Below are 17,533 nucleotides of genomic sequence, written 5' to 3'. Positions count from 1 at the left end.
GTCTGTCCGTAGTGTCAGTAGTGACATTGGCTAATGAGTTAGTCGCCATATGCTACTAACATTTAGAGGTTTTTAGATCAAGATCATAGATTGGAACATTATTTCTTGAATTAGAGTAGGAAGAAATTAGCTAGGGAGAATAGTTCCTTTGTTTTGACAGTTCCAACTTCATGTCCTGCTTGGATTTTTAAGGCTCAGAGAAATATCAGGTAAGTGTTCCCTTTGTTCTAAATGAATTATGTTAAATCTAACTTTTTTCCAGAATGTTCAATAAAATGTTTCAAATAAACAGTTATATTAATCAGGGCTATTAACAAAATTGACAGGAACTGGCAAAAAAATCAACTCAAACTGTCTTAATAAACAGAAATTATTAGCCAGTGTGATTGCAAAGTCCCAAGAACAGGGAAGATTTCATGTGAGGCTAAAGCCAGCTGCTCAGGAGACCTAAGGACCCAGAGTACCTCCACCTTTCAACTCTATGCAGTTTTGGCCTTGTGGTGGTCTAGCCACTATCAGCTCTCCAGTTCTGGTACAATATACTGCCTGGCTACAGTTCTAAATCTTATACCCTCATGCCCTATCATCTAAAGGAAGCCAGAGTGTGACACTCTACTAGCTGCTATGGAGCTCTCTGTGGATAAGAGGATGGTAATTGCTAATTGACTTAAACTCATCAGGATCTTTTCTAGGAGCTAGATACAGGTTTAATCTTGTCTAGACCAAATAGAGCTGTGACTGGGGGCAGAGTGATTTTCCAAAATGTATTTGGGGCCTGTTGCAAGAAGGGGGAAATCTTTTATAGAACTTGCTTACCAAATAATTCAGTGTATCCCTGTGTATAAGGTACAGGAAAAGTTAAAACGATAATTTCTTTCTTTTCTTGCTTCTATTTCTTTAAAAATAAAATATAGCGAATCAGTTCATGCACATGTTTCCTAATGTTTATATTTGCCTGGATTATAAAATAACAGTTCTGTAGTCCTTAGCAAAGTCCTTTCAAGTTTGACTTTAAAAATGTTCCTGCCTATAACTGCTGTCTGAAATTTTTCTTTCACACAACGCAGCCACGGACCCTTAGGTTTCTTTGTTGTAACAATCTGAAAGCATTAATACATTTTAAAAAATACAAAATACCTCCCATCAAAATTTCATTTAAAATGTTGAGAAAAGTTATCTTGACCTCGATAGTTTATGGAAAAAGTAGAACCTGCCCTTGGTGTCACCTCAGAAGACTACATTAATTAGCAAAGTGCTAGATAGTAACAATAAAAGGTGACAAATAATTTTTTGTTTTCCCCTTTATTTTTGCTTAGTTCTTTTTCAGAAAATCAGTAGTTTTTGAACCACTTTACCCAGAAAGCATAATTATAATGACTTCATTTGACTATACTGTTAATAGTTTCATCATCATTTTCATAATTTTTCTTTCCTTAAATAAATAAAATGTTTGTTTTCCCTCATGACTTAAAAATTTCTAGATATTTAGTTCCTTTCCCCATCTCAACTTTGGGCTAATGTTTTAATTATCCCATTTTGCTTTAAAAAATCCAGGAAAATGTGAAATCTTTATTTTAATAAAATTCCATCTAGTAAAATGGGAATTAAGAAGTACATCATTGATTTTAAAGGTAGATTTAAATTAAGATTGTAAAAGAATGGCCATATGTTAAAAATGTATAACTTCACCAAGTACCTTACTCTGTAAGTCTGGAGGAGAGGAATCTCTTGATACTCTTTCCCTCCCTGCCTACATTAGGAAAAAAAAGCAAGTTAAATCATACATAGCAGTGTGGATACAGGTGGGAGTGTAGCAGAGGATAGGAGCAATAGGACTCCAAATTTTCTTTGCCTGGTGAGAGAAGGGAAGTGAGTTGAGTATTACAGTATGATGGTACTGTTCTGAGCTTTAGGCCTCCTTTATCTGGCTACCATCTGGAATTACAGTGTAACTTCAATTCTGTAGTGACCAATATCTGCTTTGATTCAGTAAAGGTAGTGAGAAATGAAATAAATGGGCCAATGATAAACACTGGGGCAAAATACAAAGTAGTAAATAAATATTTTTATATTGCTCTAAAAAATTGGCATAGAAGTGATATCATTAAGGTGTGTCATGCATAGTTCTGTTGGCCATAGCATTTGCTATCTTGGGTACCTGTCCTTGATGCTGTTAGGTTGAAAAATGATGTACATATTAGAGCTGTGGCTCATGCACATTAAATATGACCCCGTTTTCTATTTCACCACTGTTTGATGTTTATAAAAATCATTCTGTGTATGTTTAAAATCCTATCTTTTCTCCCTTGCATGCAAATAACTACATACATTAAGGTAATGTGGGCAATTTGGATAATAAAATGCTTGTTATTTTAAGCCACTAAGATTTTGGGGATAGTTTGTTACTCAACAATAGTAACTGGAACAGCAAGTGACATAAATCTGCTTTCCAGCCCACATGATTCCTCCTTTTTTGCTGCATTTTTGCCACACACATAGTCAACACAAATTTATTAATATTTATTCATTCCATGATTTTCGTACTTGTGGTACTTTCCTATCCCAACTAGGTTATAAACTTTGTCAAGACAAGAGTGACTTAAAATTTTTTAGCAAGTACTCATATACTGCCAACACTGTTCTAGGTGTTGGGATCTGTCAGTGCACAAATGATCAACAAACTTCCCACCTTAATGAGGCTGACGTTTCAGTGAATGTTTTGTACCTCCGTTACTCAGAGTGCCAAATATACAGTGGCTGATAAAGTGTTATAGATGAGCACTAATGTTAAGCTTCTCAATCTTAAGAATTTTCTGAGATTTGAATTACAGAGCAATTGGTAATAGAAACTAACAGTTTAAGTTGCTGTAACTGTTTTGAGTCAGAGCTCATTTTGCTACTGCCATATTTAGTAGTGCGTCATTAAAATTTCAATAATACTAGCTTATCTTAAATTCCTATTTTATCTAAAGCAGTGTTTATTTTTACTTCTGTAATTGAGGAAAGACACCGTTGAAAGTTTTTACTGTGTGTGTTCAATTTGTGTTAGACCTCTGAATGGGGAGAGAAGACAAATCTGTCTTGAAATTCCTGTCCCCGTCCTACTGTGAAGGCAGGTGTAAAAGCGCTTGGTTTTCTTCAGCCCAATGTGGCAATGAGTAATGAGTGGTTAGACATTGTGGAACTGGAGAGGAAAGCAAAAGCATTGAAATGTGGAAATGGCACATTTTAGTTGTTCATGTTTCCTTTCTCTTACATTGTTCTTCTGAAAAATTTTTAAGGCTGCAAGCCAAAATACCTAGTAAGGGTTCCTGGTTATATTTTTTAAAATTGCAACTCAAATGACATCCTCTCCAACAAGGCTTTTACCAAATAAGTAATAATTATTTCCTTCTTTTTTCACTCTAGATGCTTTGTAAAACCTCTACTATAGCATCAGTCATGTTTTGTTATACAATAGTCTTACCTTTTCTCAGGGGATACATGCTGAGACCCCAGTGGATGCCTGAAACTGTGGATTGTGTGATCCTATATGTACTGTGTTTTTTCTTATACATACATACATGTGATGAAGCTCAATATATAAATTAGGCACAGTAAGATATTAACAATGACTATAATAAAATAGAACAAGTATAGTAATATACTATCATAAAAGTTATGTTAGACTCTTCCAAAATATCTTATTGTGCTGAACTCACCTTTTCTTCTTGTGGTAGTATGAGATGATAAAATGCCGAGATGATGAGATGAAGTGAGGTGAATTATGTAGGCATTGTGATGTAGCATTGGCTCCTGTTGACCTCCTGATGATATATCAGGGAGGATCATCTGCTTCTGGACTGAAGTTGACTGTGTGTGTAACTGAAACCACAGAAAGTGAAACCATATTATAACTCTCCCTGAATTGTGAGGTCCTTGAAGGCGGGAGCTGTCTTACTCATCTAGTGACTTTACAGTGCTCTTATTCATAGACATGATATAAAATTACATGTTAGGTTAAACTGTATTCACATGTAATATGTGACTAACAATAGTTAGTGGTATTTATGTCTTTTTTTTAGTTAAGGTAAGAAGCTAAATAGGTATTAGTTTTTCCAGAAACATCACATTATCTCCTACTCCCCCCCATCAAATTAAATTTAGCTTGAAAGCTTTCTGACCAGGGTGGTAACTTGTCTACCCTCCTTAAGGAGGTTAAAAAAAAAAAACCTAGAAAGGCAGAGATCTAGTTTTACCTTTAAAAATGCTCCCTGTCCAAGTCTATGTGAGCCTTTAAAAGAAAAGCGTAGGCATGGGGTCTTTTGCCCTGGTCCCAAAGACCTCAATGCCTAGTCTTCAGCCCCCAGTATTCCTCATGCCATTCTATCAGAGTGCTGCTGTCTGGGGGAGAACCCACAACTATCATTTTTTCTTCCAGTTTCTTAATTTGGAAGTTTAGATTATTGATTTAATATCTTCTTTTTTAATATAGGCAGGTACACTAGAAAATTTTCTCTAAGCATTCCTTTCTCTGCATCCCATAAATTTTGGTACTGTGTTTTTGTTTTCTCTTATCTCAAAAATATTTTCTGATTTCAGTGATGATTTCTTCTTTGACCCATTGGTTATTTATTGGAGTCTGTTGTATAATTTCCACATATTTGTGAATTTTCCAAATAACCCTTTTATTATTAATTTCTAATTTCATTCCATTTTGGTTGGAGCACATACTTTGTGTGATTTCAGTTCTAAGACTTGTTTTATGGCCTAACATGTACTCTATTCAAGATGGTGTCCCATGTTCACTTGAGAACAATGCATGGTCTGCTGTTAAGTGGGGTGTTCTATAGATACGTTAGGTCTAGTTGTTTTGTATTGTTGGTCATATCTTCTTTTTCTTCCATCTGCACAAATCTGCTATGGAACCCCTATAGTGATTTTTTTCATTTCATTTATTATGTTTCACCTGCAGAATTTCTTTTTTGTTGTTGTTTCTGTCTCTTTATATTCTCTGTTTTGTGAGGCATTGTTATCATATTTTCCTTCAGTTCTTTAGACATGGTTTTGTTAGTTCTTTGGATATATTTTAAATAGCTGATCTGAAGTTTTATAAGTGCAATGTCAGCTTCCTCAGTAAGTTTCTGTTGATTGCTTTTTTCCTATGTATGGGACATGCTTTCTTGTTTCTTTGCATAACTTGTAAATTTTGTTGAAAATTGGACATTTAACATATATTGTGGCAGCTCTGGAAATCAGATGCTCCTCTCTCCCCAAAGTTTTTTTTTTTTCCTGGTAGTTGGTTGGTTGTTTTGTGACTTTAACTAATTACTTCTATAGAGTCTGTATTCTTTGTTATGTGTGGCCACTGAAATCTTTGTTGGTTAGCTTAGTGGCCAGCTAATGATTGGATACAAATTTCCTTAAAAGCCCAGAACCAATAAGCCCCCTAATCTTTGCTGAGGGACTCTCTGTGTGTATTGGGGCATGGCTTCTATGCCCAGGCATTTGACAACTCTGCTTTAACATTCACTTTCTGCTTGCACACAGTTTCATGGTCAGCCATAAATGAGAGCATAGAGCCTTCTCAGGTCTTTTCTGAGCATGTACACAGCCCTACACATGTACATAGCCTTCTGGATTCCAAGGAATATGTCAGAGCCTTTCAAAGCCATGTAGGGATATCTCATTCCCAAGTTTTTCCTTTTAAGCTTTTTGGTTAGCTGTGTGCCTGTTATCTACTGCCTCAGGTATCTGTGATGTTAAACAATTGCCTCTAATTGTTTTTAACAAATGTCTCCAGGGAAAAAGCTTCTTGCACTGGACAAGCCCCAATTTAGGTCAAATAAAGAGACTGCAAGTGGAATCTTCCATGGAACTATCAGATAGGTGAAATAATGATAATTCTGTGGGAATGGAGCTTTAAAGAAGTTCTGACCTTATTTTGCCCCCTTTGATGGCTGACAGGCTGCTCATTTTCGCCAAAGTTGTGGGATGCTGATTTTTCAAGGCTATTGTGGAGCTGAAGGGGAGGGAGGGAATGGATGGAAATAGAGCACATTAAAACCCCACAAAGCTTGTTCTCTTACCAAGATTCAGCTGTTTTTCTTGACTAAACACTGCCTGGAATGCTGCAAGTTTTGAGTTAATTTACAGAATTCTGAAAATGTTGATTTTGACCAATTTTGCTAGTTTTCTTGCTGCTTTTATGGAGGAGAGAATGTTTGGAGGTCTTTACTTTGTTATTTTTGCATCACTCCCATAATTTCTTTTCTCTGCCTCTGAGATATTAACTTTGTCTTTTTTTTTGCCTCTTCAACTCAAAATACCAGCACCTATTCCATTTCCTTTGTGGTCATCCAACTTAATTTCCCTCAATGAGTCAATGTGGTGGTGTTTTGTTTTCTTGACAACTTCTGTTTTTCCACTTCTGTTTCTCCTAGGGGTCTTCTTATGAGAATGATTCAGAATTAATAACTCATAAATTACCTACCACATAAAGGAAAAAAGTGATAGTGAGGTTGGGAGAAAAAAGTCAAGTCCAGTCAAATATAGAATACTGCCAATCAAAAACCCAAGTTTTCTTGGACTTTGAATAAATGACTAAAATATCAGACAAATGAAAAATATGAAACAATTTAGAATTTTGAGAAAGCTTGTTTTATTATCTGCTTTTATAACTGTTTCTTATTTGTTGTTATTTTGCCCCTTGTCAGGATGCCCGACATGCAGCAGAAGGAGAAATATATACCAAACTTAATCAAAAAATTGATGAATTTGTTCAGCTTGCTGATTATGACTGGACAATGTCTGAGCCAGATGGAAGAGCTAGTGGTTACTTAATAGACCTTATTAATTTTTTGAGAAGCATCTTTCAAGTATTTACTCATTTGCCTGTAAGTATAAAAAAATTTCAAAAAATCCGAATGCAATTACAGTTTGAGGTTTACTTGTTTAAACCAAATTCCTAGCTTGCATATTTCTTTTCGACTGTTATAAATCCATTTGTGAAGTATCCTAACTTAGCCAATTGTTTGAAGTTTTAATTTATTTTACTTTTTAGCCAAAATAACTACAACTTTGTTCCCACCAAAACCAAAATAAAACCTGAAATTGAAAGAGTAGACTTAAAAAGAAACTCTAATAAGAGTCATTTTCATAAAATCAATATAATCAATGGCTGTTTCACTTAGGAAGACTAAGCAATTATTGGATATTTTTAGGCCAGAAATTAAAACAGGAACATTGTTCTATCCTGATATATAGCCATAGTGCATCTACGTCTTGAACAACGTATTGATGAAACATTAAAAAAGAGAGAGAGAGATGGCAGGGACATTTGGGTGTGAATAGGCTGAAACACTGGATTTTGGAGATGAGGAATGCAAAGATCAAAGAGATTATGGTAGGATAAACATGCTCTGCTTATGTATATTCAAAAATAATAGAACTGTAGTAAAAATGTTTTATTGACCTTTTTAATCTCATGATAAAATACAACTGAACACAAAAATAAAGTATTTAATTTGGAGTCTACTCAACTGCCCTCAACTGTCTCCCTTGTTTAAAATGAAAAAAAAAAAAGTTATTCTCCTCATCCTTCACTGTTTCAAAAGGCTGGCTGAAATAGTTGAAGGAAGGTATTGCTAAAAGAAGAAGTATTTCTTAAAGAGATTTTAATAGTGGAGCTATGCCACTTTTTAGAAGCTTACCCAGGAATGATGTTGTATTCCTAACTGCTGTCCTTAGTTGAAAAGAAAATCTGTATATATATTTAATATTTATTTCAACTAATTTCTAAAAAACTGTTCCTCGTACAATATGCATTAAATAATTGTTGAATTAATTTGAATTCACACTGTCAGTATAACTCAATGCTTCCAGCCAAAAGCCGTCTACAAGAATAAACACATGCGTGAATATATACACAGATATACACACATTGTATTTTTACATTGCAATACCTGCTTCATGGCTTGGCAGGAGGTGATGGGTAGGAATTTTGTGCATAAATGTGGTAAGATGAAGAGAGGTTATATGCACAAATGTTTGGGGGAAATACCTTACCTCACTCAGAAGGCTGACATCTGGATGGAAATCCTGCTTTTTTATAGGATATCCTCTCGTGACATTGAGAGAGACAGACTCCTGGCCTATCTAGTCACTCATCAATTATGACATTTTGTATAGTTTTAGGTGATTCTGCATATGCCATTTTGGATTTTTATGTCCTCTAATATGGGTTTTTCTTTAAAGGAAATAAATTTTTATACAATGTTAGATGAAGAAATTCAATAGTAAATATAGGGCACCATCAAATAAAAAGGAAATTACAGTTCATAGATAAGAAAAAAGAAAATAGTCCTAACAGTATATTCTTATTCAAGAGATGAACTAATGGCATAATTCCCAAGCAAAAATATTAAATTATTGACTACACTAAATTTTAGCTAGAGTTGATAATATTATGGCTTAATGTATTAATTTTCTGGAACCCTGAAATTGTATAAAATATTCAAGTAGATTGTTTTCTTTGAAGCCAAGAACAGAGGCGGTGTTATTGTGTTATTTGTCTAAGCAGCGTAGGGCAGTATATAAGCTACTATTTTAATTTATATGTTTTAAGTTGAAAATGATTCCTTAGTTTCAGGTTACCCTTGGACCAAGTGAGAGATGGGCTAGTTCTGGACCCCTTCAGTTCTTAAAGAAACTGAACATTTATCATGTTCAGTCCCAAGTCAGGTTAAGCAAAGCTAGCTATCCCTTATAGACATGAAGAGTTAATTAGTGTGGCTAATTTTGGTTCTTTGCCTTTCCTTGGTTTTAACAATGTTCAGGACCAATGCAGTGAGTTAGAGTCAGTGGGAGTTGTGAAGGGCCACTCTTTAAAATACTGTAAGTAATTAGACACAGAAGTAGATTCTGTGGGATAAAGATGACTCACCTCCAAACCCTAAGCAGTACCTAAGGTAGGACACTTTTAGTTTAAATGTTGCACTCTGAACTTTACTGCTTGTTTAGTTTTTGTCAGGCCTACTATTGTTGGAAAAGAGGATTTTCTCCATCATAGTCATGATGTGCAGCTGCTGACCACATTGCCCAGTAAAATTTCCATTGGTTCCAAAAAAGTTATTATACATCCAATAAAATTTTGTTCTCTACTCATACGGAATGAGAACAATAAAAGTTAACAAATAATAATAGTTTTGATAAAACCCAGGAAAAGAACTTTGTTGTTTTCACTTTTTTACTACAGTGTGGTAACAGTAGAAAGGATTAGGAAGACAACCAATAGTATCCACTTTAAATACCTCTTATCTCTAGGGTTGGGTGAGTGAGAAAATTGGTACATTACTTCTTCACTCATTTCTCTTGCAAAGCCTATGCAGGGGATGGAAAAAAGCTTCCTCGTTTCCATAATAAGTTACTTATTCATCTGCATTTCCTTCTGCTTTAGCAGAGGAGCCAGACTCTCTATGGGCCATAGGAATTAACCAGAAAGCTAAATAGGCAATATTTACACTAAAGACAAATTATTTCCCAATTAGTCAAATTGTTAAGCCATCCTGCTAAATATGTTATATGCCTCAAGGGAACTTGCCTTTTTATGACTTAATTAGAGCTAAACTGATTTATCTTTTATTGTTCTTAGGGGTCAGGATGCTGAAGTGAAAACATACAGTGGGCTCTAGAGTTAGAAATACTTATGTTTGAATCTTGGATTGATAATATACTATCTGTGAGATCCTGACAAGTTTAACCTCTCTGAACCTTTTACCTTCTGCAAAATGGGCAAAATCCATTTTTTGCATATGACTATTTTTCATAAGGTGAATTAAAGTAGTATGTAAAAATGTTGCCTGGCTGGGTGCTTAGCAAAAATTAAGTGCTATTAATAAATGTTAGTTTCATCTTGTCTTCTTCTTTCTTCCTCTATTATTGTTTTAAGGCTCCATAATGCATTTTCACTTTTTCACCCTGTTGTATTTATGCCTACATTTTTAGCTTGATATTATTTAGCTTTAACCCTATATTTTGTATTATATAGCCATTTAAAAATTTTCATTATAAATAATACTCATATAAAACATATTTATATGAATAATATGAATAATTATAATTTGAGTATACTGCTTACACTGGCTAATGGTCAGATACTAGCTAATGTCAGTGAAGTCTGATTAGCATATGAAATAAATATTATTTTATCCCTAAATTAGTACTCTTGGAATAAACAGTTTTTACTGTTTCAAATATGTGACTCTTCTTATTTCTAAAAAATTTTTTCCTGGCAATTAGAAAATACAGCTCAGTATGGGAGAAATAAAAATTACCTGTTATTTTGTCAAAGGATAACCACTGTTATCATTTTGACATGTTATCCTATAAGTCATCTTTTCCTACATATTTATGATACTTATTTTAAGCCTAATTTATAAGCAAGCTTTGTTTTTCTCATAAGATTTTTAAATTAGCTAGGAAATTTTAAACCAGAAGAATTTTTGCAGTACATTTTCATTCACCACTTACATGCATAGAAATAGAAGAAATTGTTGGTTTACTTGAACACATCTAGTTATTCTTCATGACTGCCAAATGGAACTCAGTAACAGTTTACTGTGTGTGCCACCTAAAGACCCAGCAGTGGTCTGCTTCAGGAAAGAACAGTTAACATTTCCTTCCTTCATAAATGCCAATCACCTATTTGTTTAAATAAAGGTATTTTGTTGATTTATAATCACTAAGGGATATGTGTAAAAGATAGTATGTTTTTAATCTCTTTGTGGGCTTATTTGCAAAAGGGACCTAATTTACCCAAATGTTTATGCTAACAAATGTTATCCATTGCAGAAGTAAATAGAAGTTCTTGAATGATCAGTTTGCTCATATTTCTTTCTTCCTAGAAACTCTATTGTTTTTTCTTTAGCCATAATATAATCGTCTGTGCTTATCATGTGGTACTACTTGAGAGGCATTAAATAAACTATTCTGGTTTCTTTTTGAATTGTAAAAAACAAAGCTGCTGTCTTCCAAGAAACATAGGTTTTTCTTTTTCATTTTTTTTTTTTTCTGATTTACACACGTACTCCAATATGTGCTTTAATTAGATTACTTTCACTGCAGGAGTTAAAACCTGAATAAAATGAGGGTCTGGAATTTTGCCATTTTTTTTTTATTCCTACGAGGTACTTAGGGTAGTCAAATATTTTTTTATTGATGAATCATTGATACACAATCTTACATTGGCTTCAAATATATAACACAGTAGTTGAGCAGTTACATTATTAAATCATCACCCCCATTAGTGCAGTTACTGTCTGTCAACATACAAGGATGTTACAGAATCATTGGTTATATTCTCCATGCTATACTACTATCCCTGTGACCAACTTATGATTGAGAATTTCTGTGCCCCTTTATCTCCCTCACCCTCTCTACCTACCCACCCCAACCCATTTCATCCCATCCCCCATGGGTCTTCTCAGTGTCTTGAGGCTACTGCTGTTTGCTTTTTTTTTCATATTCCACAAAAAAGTGAAATCATATGGTATTTATCTTTCTCCACCTGGCTTATTTCACTGAGCATAATACCCTCTAGATCCATCCATGTTGTTGCAAATGGCAGATTTTTTTTTCTTATGCCTAAATAATATTCCACTGTGTATATGTACCACCTCTTCTTTATCCATTCATCTATTGATGGACACTTAGGTTGCTTCCATATCTTGGCTATTGTAAATAATGCAGCAATAAGCATAGGGATGCCTGTATCTTTTTCAATCAGAGATTTTGTGATGGACACTTAGGTTGCTTCCATATCTTGGCTATTGTAAATAATGCAGCAATAAGCATAGGGATGCCTGTATCTTTTTCAATCAGAGATTTTGTTTTCAATCAGGGATTTTGTTTACCCTGTTTCAATCAGGGTAAATTCCTAGGAATGGAATTACTGTGTTGAATGGTTTTTCTCTTTTTTAGTTTTTTGAGGGGCCTCCATATTGCTTTCCACAGTGGTTGTACCAATTTACATTCCCACCAACAGAGTAGGAGGGTTCTGATTTCTCCACATCCTCACCAACACTTGCTGTTACTTGTCTTTTGGATAGTGGCCATTCTAATTGGTGTGAGGTGGTATCTCATTGTGGTTTTGATTTGCATTTCCCTGATGATTAGTGATGTGGAGCACCTTTTCATGTGCCTGTTGGCCATCTGTATTTCTTCTCTGGAGAGTCTGTTCAGGTCCTCCTCCCATTTTTTAATTGGGTTATTTGTTTTTTTGGTGTTTAGGTGTATGAGCTCTTTATATATTTTGGGTGTTAACCCCTTATCAGATATGTTGTTTACAAATATATTCTCCCATACTGTAGGTTGTCTTTTTGTTCTGCTGATGGTGTCTGTTGCTGTATAGAAGCTTTTTAGTTTGATGTAGTCCCACTTGCTCATTTTTTATTTTGTTTCCCTTGCCTGAGGAGATGTGTCCAGGAAAATATTGCTCATGCTTATTGTTAAGAGGTTTTTGCCTATGTTTTCTTCTTAGAGTTTTATGGTTTCATGACTTACATTCAGGTCGTTGATCTATTTTGAGTTCACTTTGGTGTATGGAGTTAAACAATAATCCAGTTTCATTCTCTTATGTGTAGCTGTACAGTTTTGCCAACACTAGTTGTTGAAGAGGCTGTTGTTTCCCCATTGTATATACATGACTCCTTTATCGTATATAAATTGGCCATATATGCATGGGTTTATATCTGGGCTCTCTATTCTGTTCCATTGATCTATGGGTCTCTTCTTGTGCCTGTACCATACTGTTTTGATTACTCTAGTTTTATAGTATAGCTTAAAGTCAGGGAGCATAATCCGCCCCAGCTTTGTTCATCTTTTTCAGGACAGCTTTGGCTATTTGGGGTCTTTTGTGTCTCCATATCTATTTTAGAATTACTTGTTCATTGAAAATGCTGTTGGTATTTTAATAGGGATTTAATATAAATTGCTTTGGGCAGTATGTCCATTTTGACAATTCTTCCTATCCATAAACACAGGATAGATAGGAATTTATTTCTGTCATCTTTAATTTCTGTCATGAGTGTCTCCTTTTTCACTTTCAAATATGTTTAACTTGATTTTCTACATTAATAGAAGTGATGTAATGAACAATAAAAAAATACACATGGTTTTTAGGAATAATGAGTTTATCTTTGGCATGTGTTCTCTAATTACTTGTTAATATGATTGAGTATTTTTCAAGGAAATCATTATCTGGTTATAGGGGTATCTCACATGCCTGAAAAGCAGTTCATAAAAAGAACATCTATTAATAGAATTATTTCTCTTTGCATATCTCACTTTTAAGATTAGCAGTGCCTTCCTACTCAAAATCATGTCAGGAAATATATATTGTGAGAGCCCATTGTGCACATCTCTACCCAGCTCTGCATTCAGAGATATTACATTGGTAGCCATAGTAGGAGTAGTTAGACCTTGGAAATCAGCAAATCATGTATATCAAGGCTTTTTCCCCAGAGAATTCTTGTTAAGCATTTAGTAGCACAGCTCTATAGTATAGCTTTTAAAATCACATTTTCAAAGAAAAATTACTTTTTATTAACTCATATATCAGAGTGTATGTTCAGTAATGAAGTTAAAAATATTAGAGACTACATTCAAGACAGGGAAATGTGCTGTTCATGTTGTTTGAACTTTATATTCAATGTCTTCTTCCCCATCTAGTTTTCTTTTAAGGTGTTTCCTTTTCAGGTGCTTCCTTTGAAGGATATTTTTTCCTTGATTTGTTTGCCTTGGGCTAGTAAGTGTTTTGCTGATATGCTAATTTAGTATTCTTTGTAAATTTTTTATGCTTAGGGATATAGTCTCTCTCCCTACTAAATGTATCTGGTACCATTAAAATTTTAATTTAAATTATTTATTTACAAAAATAATTTAAAAATATATTATGCTGTCTTTAAGCAAAAACAATTCAGTAATGAAGATACATGATTTGGACACAAATAGACAGCATCTAACATTTAAAATCATTCTCTCTTTAAGAATTTTTTCTGAAGGATCTGCACTATTTTGAAAATTTTGAGATTTGGAGTCTAGGCCTGATTCTTCCAATTAACCAGTACCATCAGAGTAGACAAATCATTCAACCTGTGGATTAATTTGCTAATGTCTGTTTATTTCATAGAGCCAAAAAATGTTTTGCTTTAATTTATTTTATTCCAATTAAATACATGTAGTACAGGTAACCTGAGCTGGTCAGGAAGTATGGATCCTCAGGGCAAAGGAGTAGTGAACTTAACACGATAAGGTTGCATGAATCACATGGTTTATTTTGCAATTTCCTTCCACAAAACACTAAAGAGGGGATCAAGCATATCTAAAAATCACACATATCACTGGAAAACCTAGAAGAAATGAACAACTTCCTAGAAAAACACAACCTTCCAAGACTGACCAAGGAAGAAACAGAAAATCTAAATGGAACAATTACCAGCAACGAAATTGAATTGGTAATCAAAAAACAAGCCAAGAGCAAAACCCCCGGGGCCAGCTGGATTTACCGTGGAACTTTTTCAGACATACAGAGAAGACATAATACCCATTCTCCTTAAAGGTTTCCAAAAAATAGAAGAGGAGGGAATACTTCCAAACTCACTCTATGATGCCAGCATCACCCTAATACCAAAACCAGGCAAAGACCCTACCAAAAAAGAAAATTACAGACCAATATCCCTGATGAACATAGATGCAAAAATACCCAACAAAATATTAGCAAACCAAATTCAAAAATACATCAAGAAGATCATACAACATGACCAAGTGGGATTCATCTCAGGGATGCAAGGATGGTACAACGTTCGAAAATCCATCAACATCATCCACCACATCAACAAAAAGAATGGCAAAAATCACATGATCATCTCCATAGATGCTGAAAAAGCAATCGACAAAATTCAACATCCATTGATGATGAAAACTCTCAACAAAATGGGTATAGAGGGTAAGTACCTCAACATAATAAAAGCCATACATGATAAATCCACAGCCAACATCATACTTACAGGGAGAAGCTGAAAGCTTTTCCTCTAAGATCGGGAACAAGACAGGGATGTCTACTCTCCCCACTGTTATTCAACATAGCACTGGAGGTCCTAGCCATGGCAATCAGACAACACAAAGAAATAAAAGGCATCCAGATTGGTAAAGATGAAGTCAAACTGTCACTATTTGCAGATGACATGATACTGTACATAGAAACCCTAAAGACTCCACTCCAAAACTACTAGAACTAATATCTGAATTCAGCAAAGTTACAGGATACAAAATTGATATACAGAAATCTGTTGCTTTCCTATATACTAACAATGAACTACCAGAAAGAGAAATCAGGAAAACAATTCCATTCACAGTTACATCAAAAAGAATAAAATACCTAGGAATAAACCTAACCAAGGAAGTAAAAGACCTATACCCTGAAAACTATAAGACACTCTTAAGAGAAATTAAAGAGGACACTAACAAATGGAAACTCATCCCATGCTCTTGGCTAGGTAGAATTAATATCATCAAAATGGCCATCCTGCCCAAAGCAATATACAGATTTGATGCAATCCCTATCAAATTACCAACAACATTCTTCAACAAACTGGAACAAATAGTTCAAAAATTCATATGAAAACACCAAAGCCCCCTAACAGCCAAAGCAATCCTGAGAAGGAAGAATAAAGTCGGGGGGGATCTCGCTTGCCAACTTCAAGCTCTACTACAAAGCCATAGTAATCCAGACAATTTGGTACTGGCACAAGAACAGAGTCCCAGACCAGTGGAACAAAATAGAGTCCAGATATTAACCCAAAGATATATGGTCAATTCATATATGATAAGGGAGCCATGGACATACATTGGGGAAATGACAGCCTCTTCAACAGCTGGTATTGGCAAAACTGGACAGCTACATATAAGAGAATGAAACTGGATCATTGTCTAACCCCATACACAAAAGTAAATTTGAAGTGCATCAAAGACCTGAATGTAAATCATGAAACCATAAAACTCTTAGAAAAAAAACAAAGGCAAAAATCTCTTGGACATAAACATGAGTGACTTCTTCATGAACATATCTCCCTGGCAAGGGAAACAAAAGCAAAAATGAACAAGTGGGACTATATAAAGCTGAAAAGCTTCTGTACAGCAAAGGACATCACCAAGAGAACAAAAAGGCATCCTACAGTATGGGAGAATATATTCATAAATGACAGATCTGATAGGGTTGACATCCAAAATATATAAAGAGCTCACATACCTCAACAAACAAAAAGCAAATAATCCAATTAAAAAATGGGCAGAGGAGCTGAACAGACACTTCTCCAAAGAAGAAATTCAGATGGCCAACAGACACATGAAAAGTTGCTCCGCATCGCTAGTCATCAGAGAAGTGCAAATTAAAACCACAATGAGATACCACCTCACACTAGTAAGGATTGCCACCATCCAAAAGACAAACAACAACAAATGGTGGTGAGGATGTGGAGGAAGGGGAACCCACCTACACTGCTGGTGAGAATGTAAACTAGTTCAACCATTGTGGAAAGCAGAATGGAGGTTCCTCAAAAAGCTCAAAATAGAAATACCATTTGACCCAGGAATTTCACTTCTAGGAATTTACCCTAAGAATGCAGCAGCCCAGTTTGAAAAGGACATATGCACCCCTATGTTTATTGCAGCACTATTTACAATAGGCAAGAAATGGAAGCAACCTAAGTGTCTATCAGTAGATGAATGGATAAAGAAGATGTGGTACATATACACAATGGAATATTATTCAGCCATAAGAAGAAAACAAATCCTACCATTTGCAACAACATGGATGGAGCTAGAGGGTATTATGCTCAGTGAAATAAGCCAGGCAGAGAAAGACAAGTACCAAATTATTTCACTCATATGTGGAGTATAAGAACAAAGAAAAAACTGAAGGAACAAAATAGACTCACAGAACCCAAGAATGGACTAACAGTTAGCAAAGGGAAAGGGACTTGGCCGGATGGATGGGAAGGGAGGGATATGGGTGGGGGGAAGAAAGGGGGCCTTATGATTAGCATGTATAATATGGGGGGGGCACAGGGAGGGCTGTGCAACACAGTGAAGACAAGTAGTGATTCTACAGCATCTTACTATGCTGATGGACAGTGACTGTAATGGGGTTTGTCACAGGAACATGGTGATGGGGGGAGTCTAGTAAACATCATGTTCCTCATGTAATTGTAGATTAATTATACCAAAAAAAATCACACATATCACAGATCAATACATCTCATACCACTCATGACAGATTGTTCAGGTCCAGGCTGTCCCCATCAGCCTCTCATCTGTCCCAAGGGGAATGTGATGCAGTGAAAACAGTTACGGTGGAGTGACTAATCTATCATAGAGCAGGAGCGCAGGCAGATGAGCAGAAACTAACCTCCGAGCACACATCTGTGGACCGGTGTCAGGGACCTCTAGGACGAGCTTGCCAAGGGTTTCTCTGCCTGGTCCCTCATATAGTCCAGTC

General features: G+C 35.2%; 1 protein-coding gene across 6 annotated transcripts in view; it reads left to right on the top strand.

Moving 5' to 3' along the window:
- EXOC6 (exocyst complex component 6) overlaps positions 1 to 17,533 on the top strand; it is a 278,392-nt gene that overhangs the window by 201,108 nt on the left and 59,751 nt on the right. For all 6 annotated transcript variants that reach the window (XM_073240691.1, XM_073240690.1, XM_037015771.2 and 3 more), the window contains one exon: positions 6,696 to 6,875. In XM_073240691.1, coding sequence (XP_073096792.1) covers positions 6,696 to 6,875 — 180 coding nt within the window. The remainder of the gene's footprint in view (positions 1 to 6,695; positions 6,876 to 17,533) is intronic.

Source organism: Manis javanica, chromosome 7 (assembly GCF_040802235.1).
Source record: "Manis javanica isolate MJ-LG chromosome 7, MJ_LKY, whole genome shotgun sequence".
NCBI classification, from domain to species: domain Eukaryota; kingdom Metazoa; phylum Chordata; class Mammalia; order Pholidota; family Manidae; genus Manis; species Manis javanica.
This window is presented reverse-complemented; position numbering and strand designations above follow the sequence as displayed.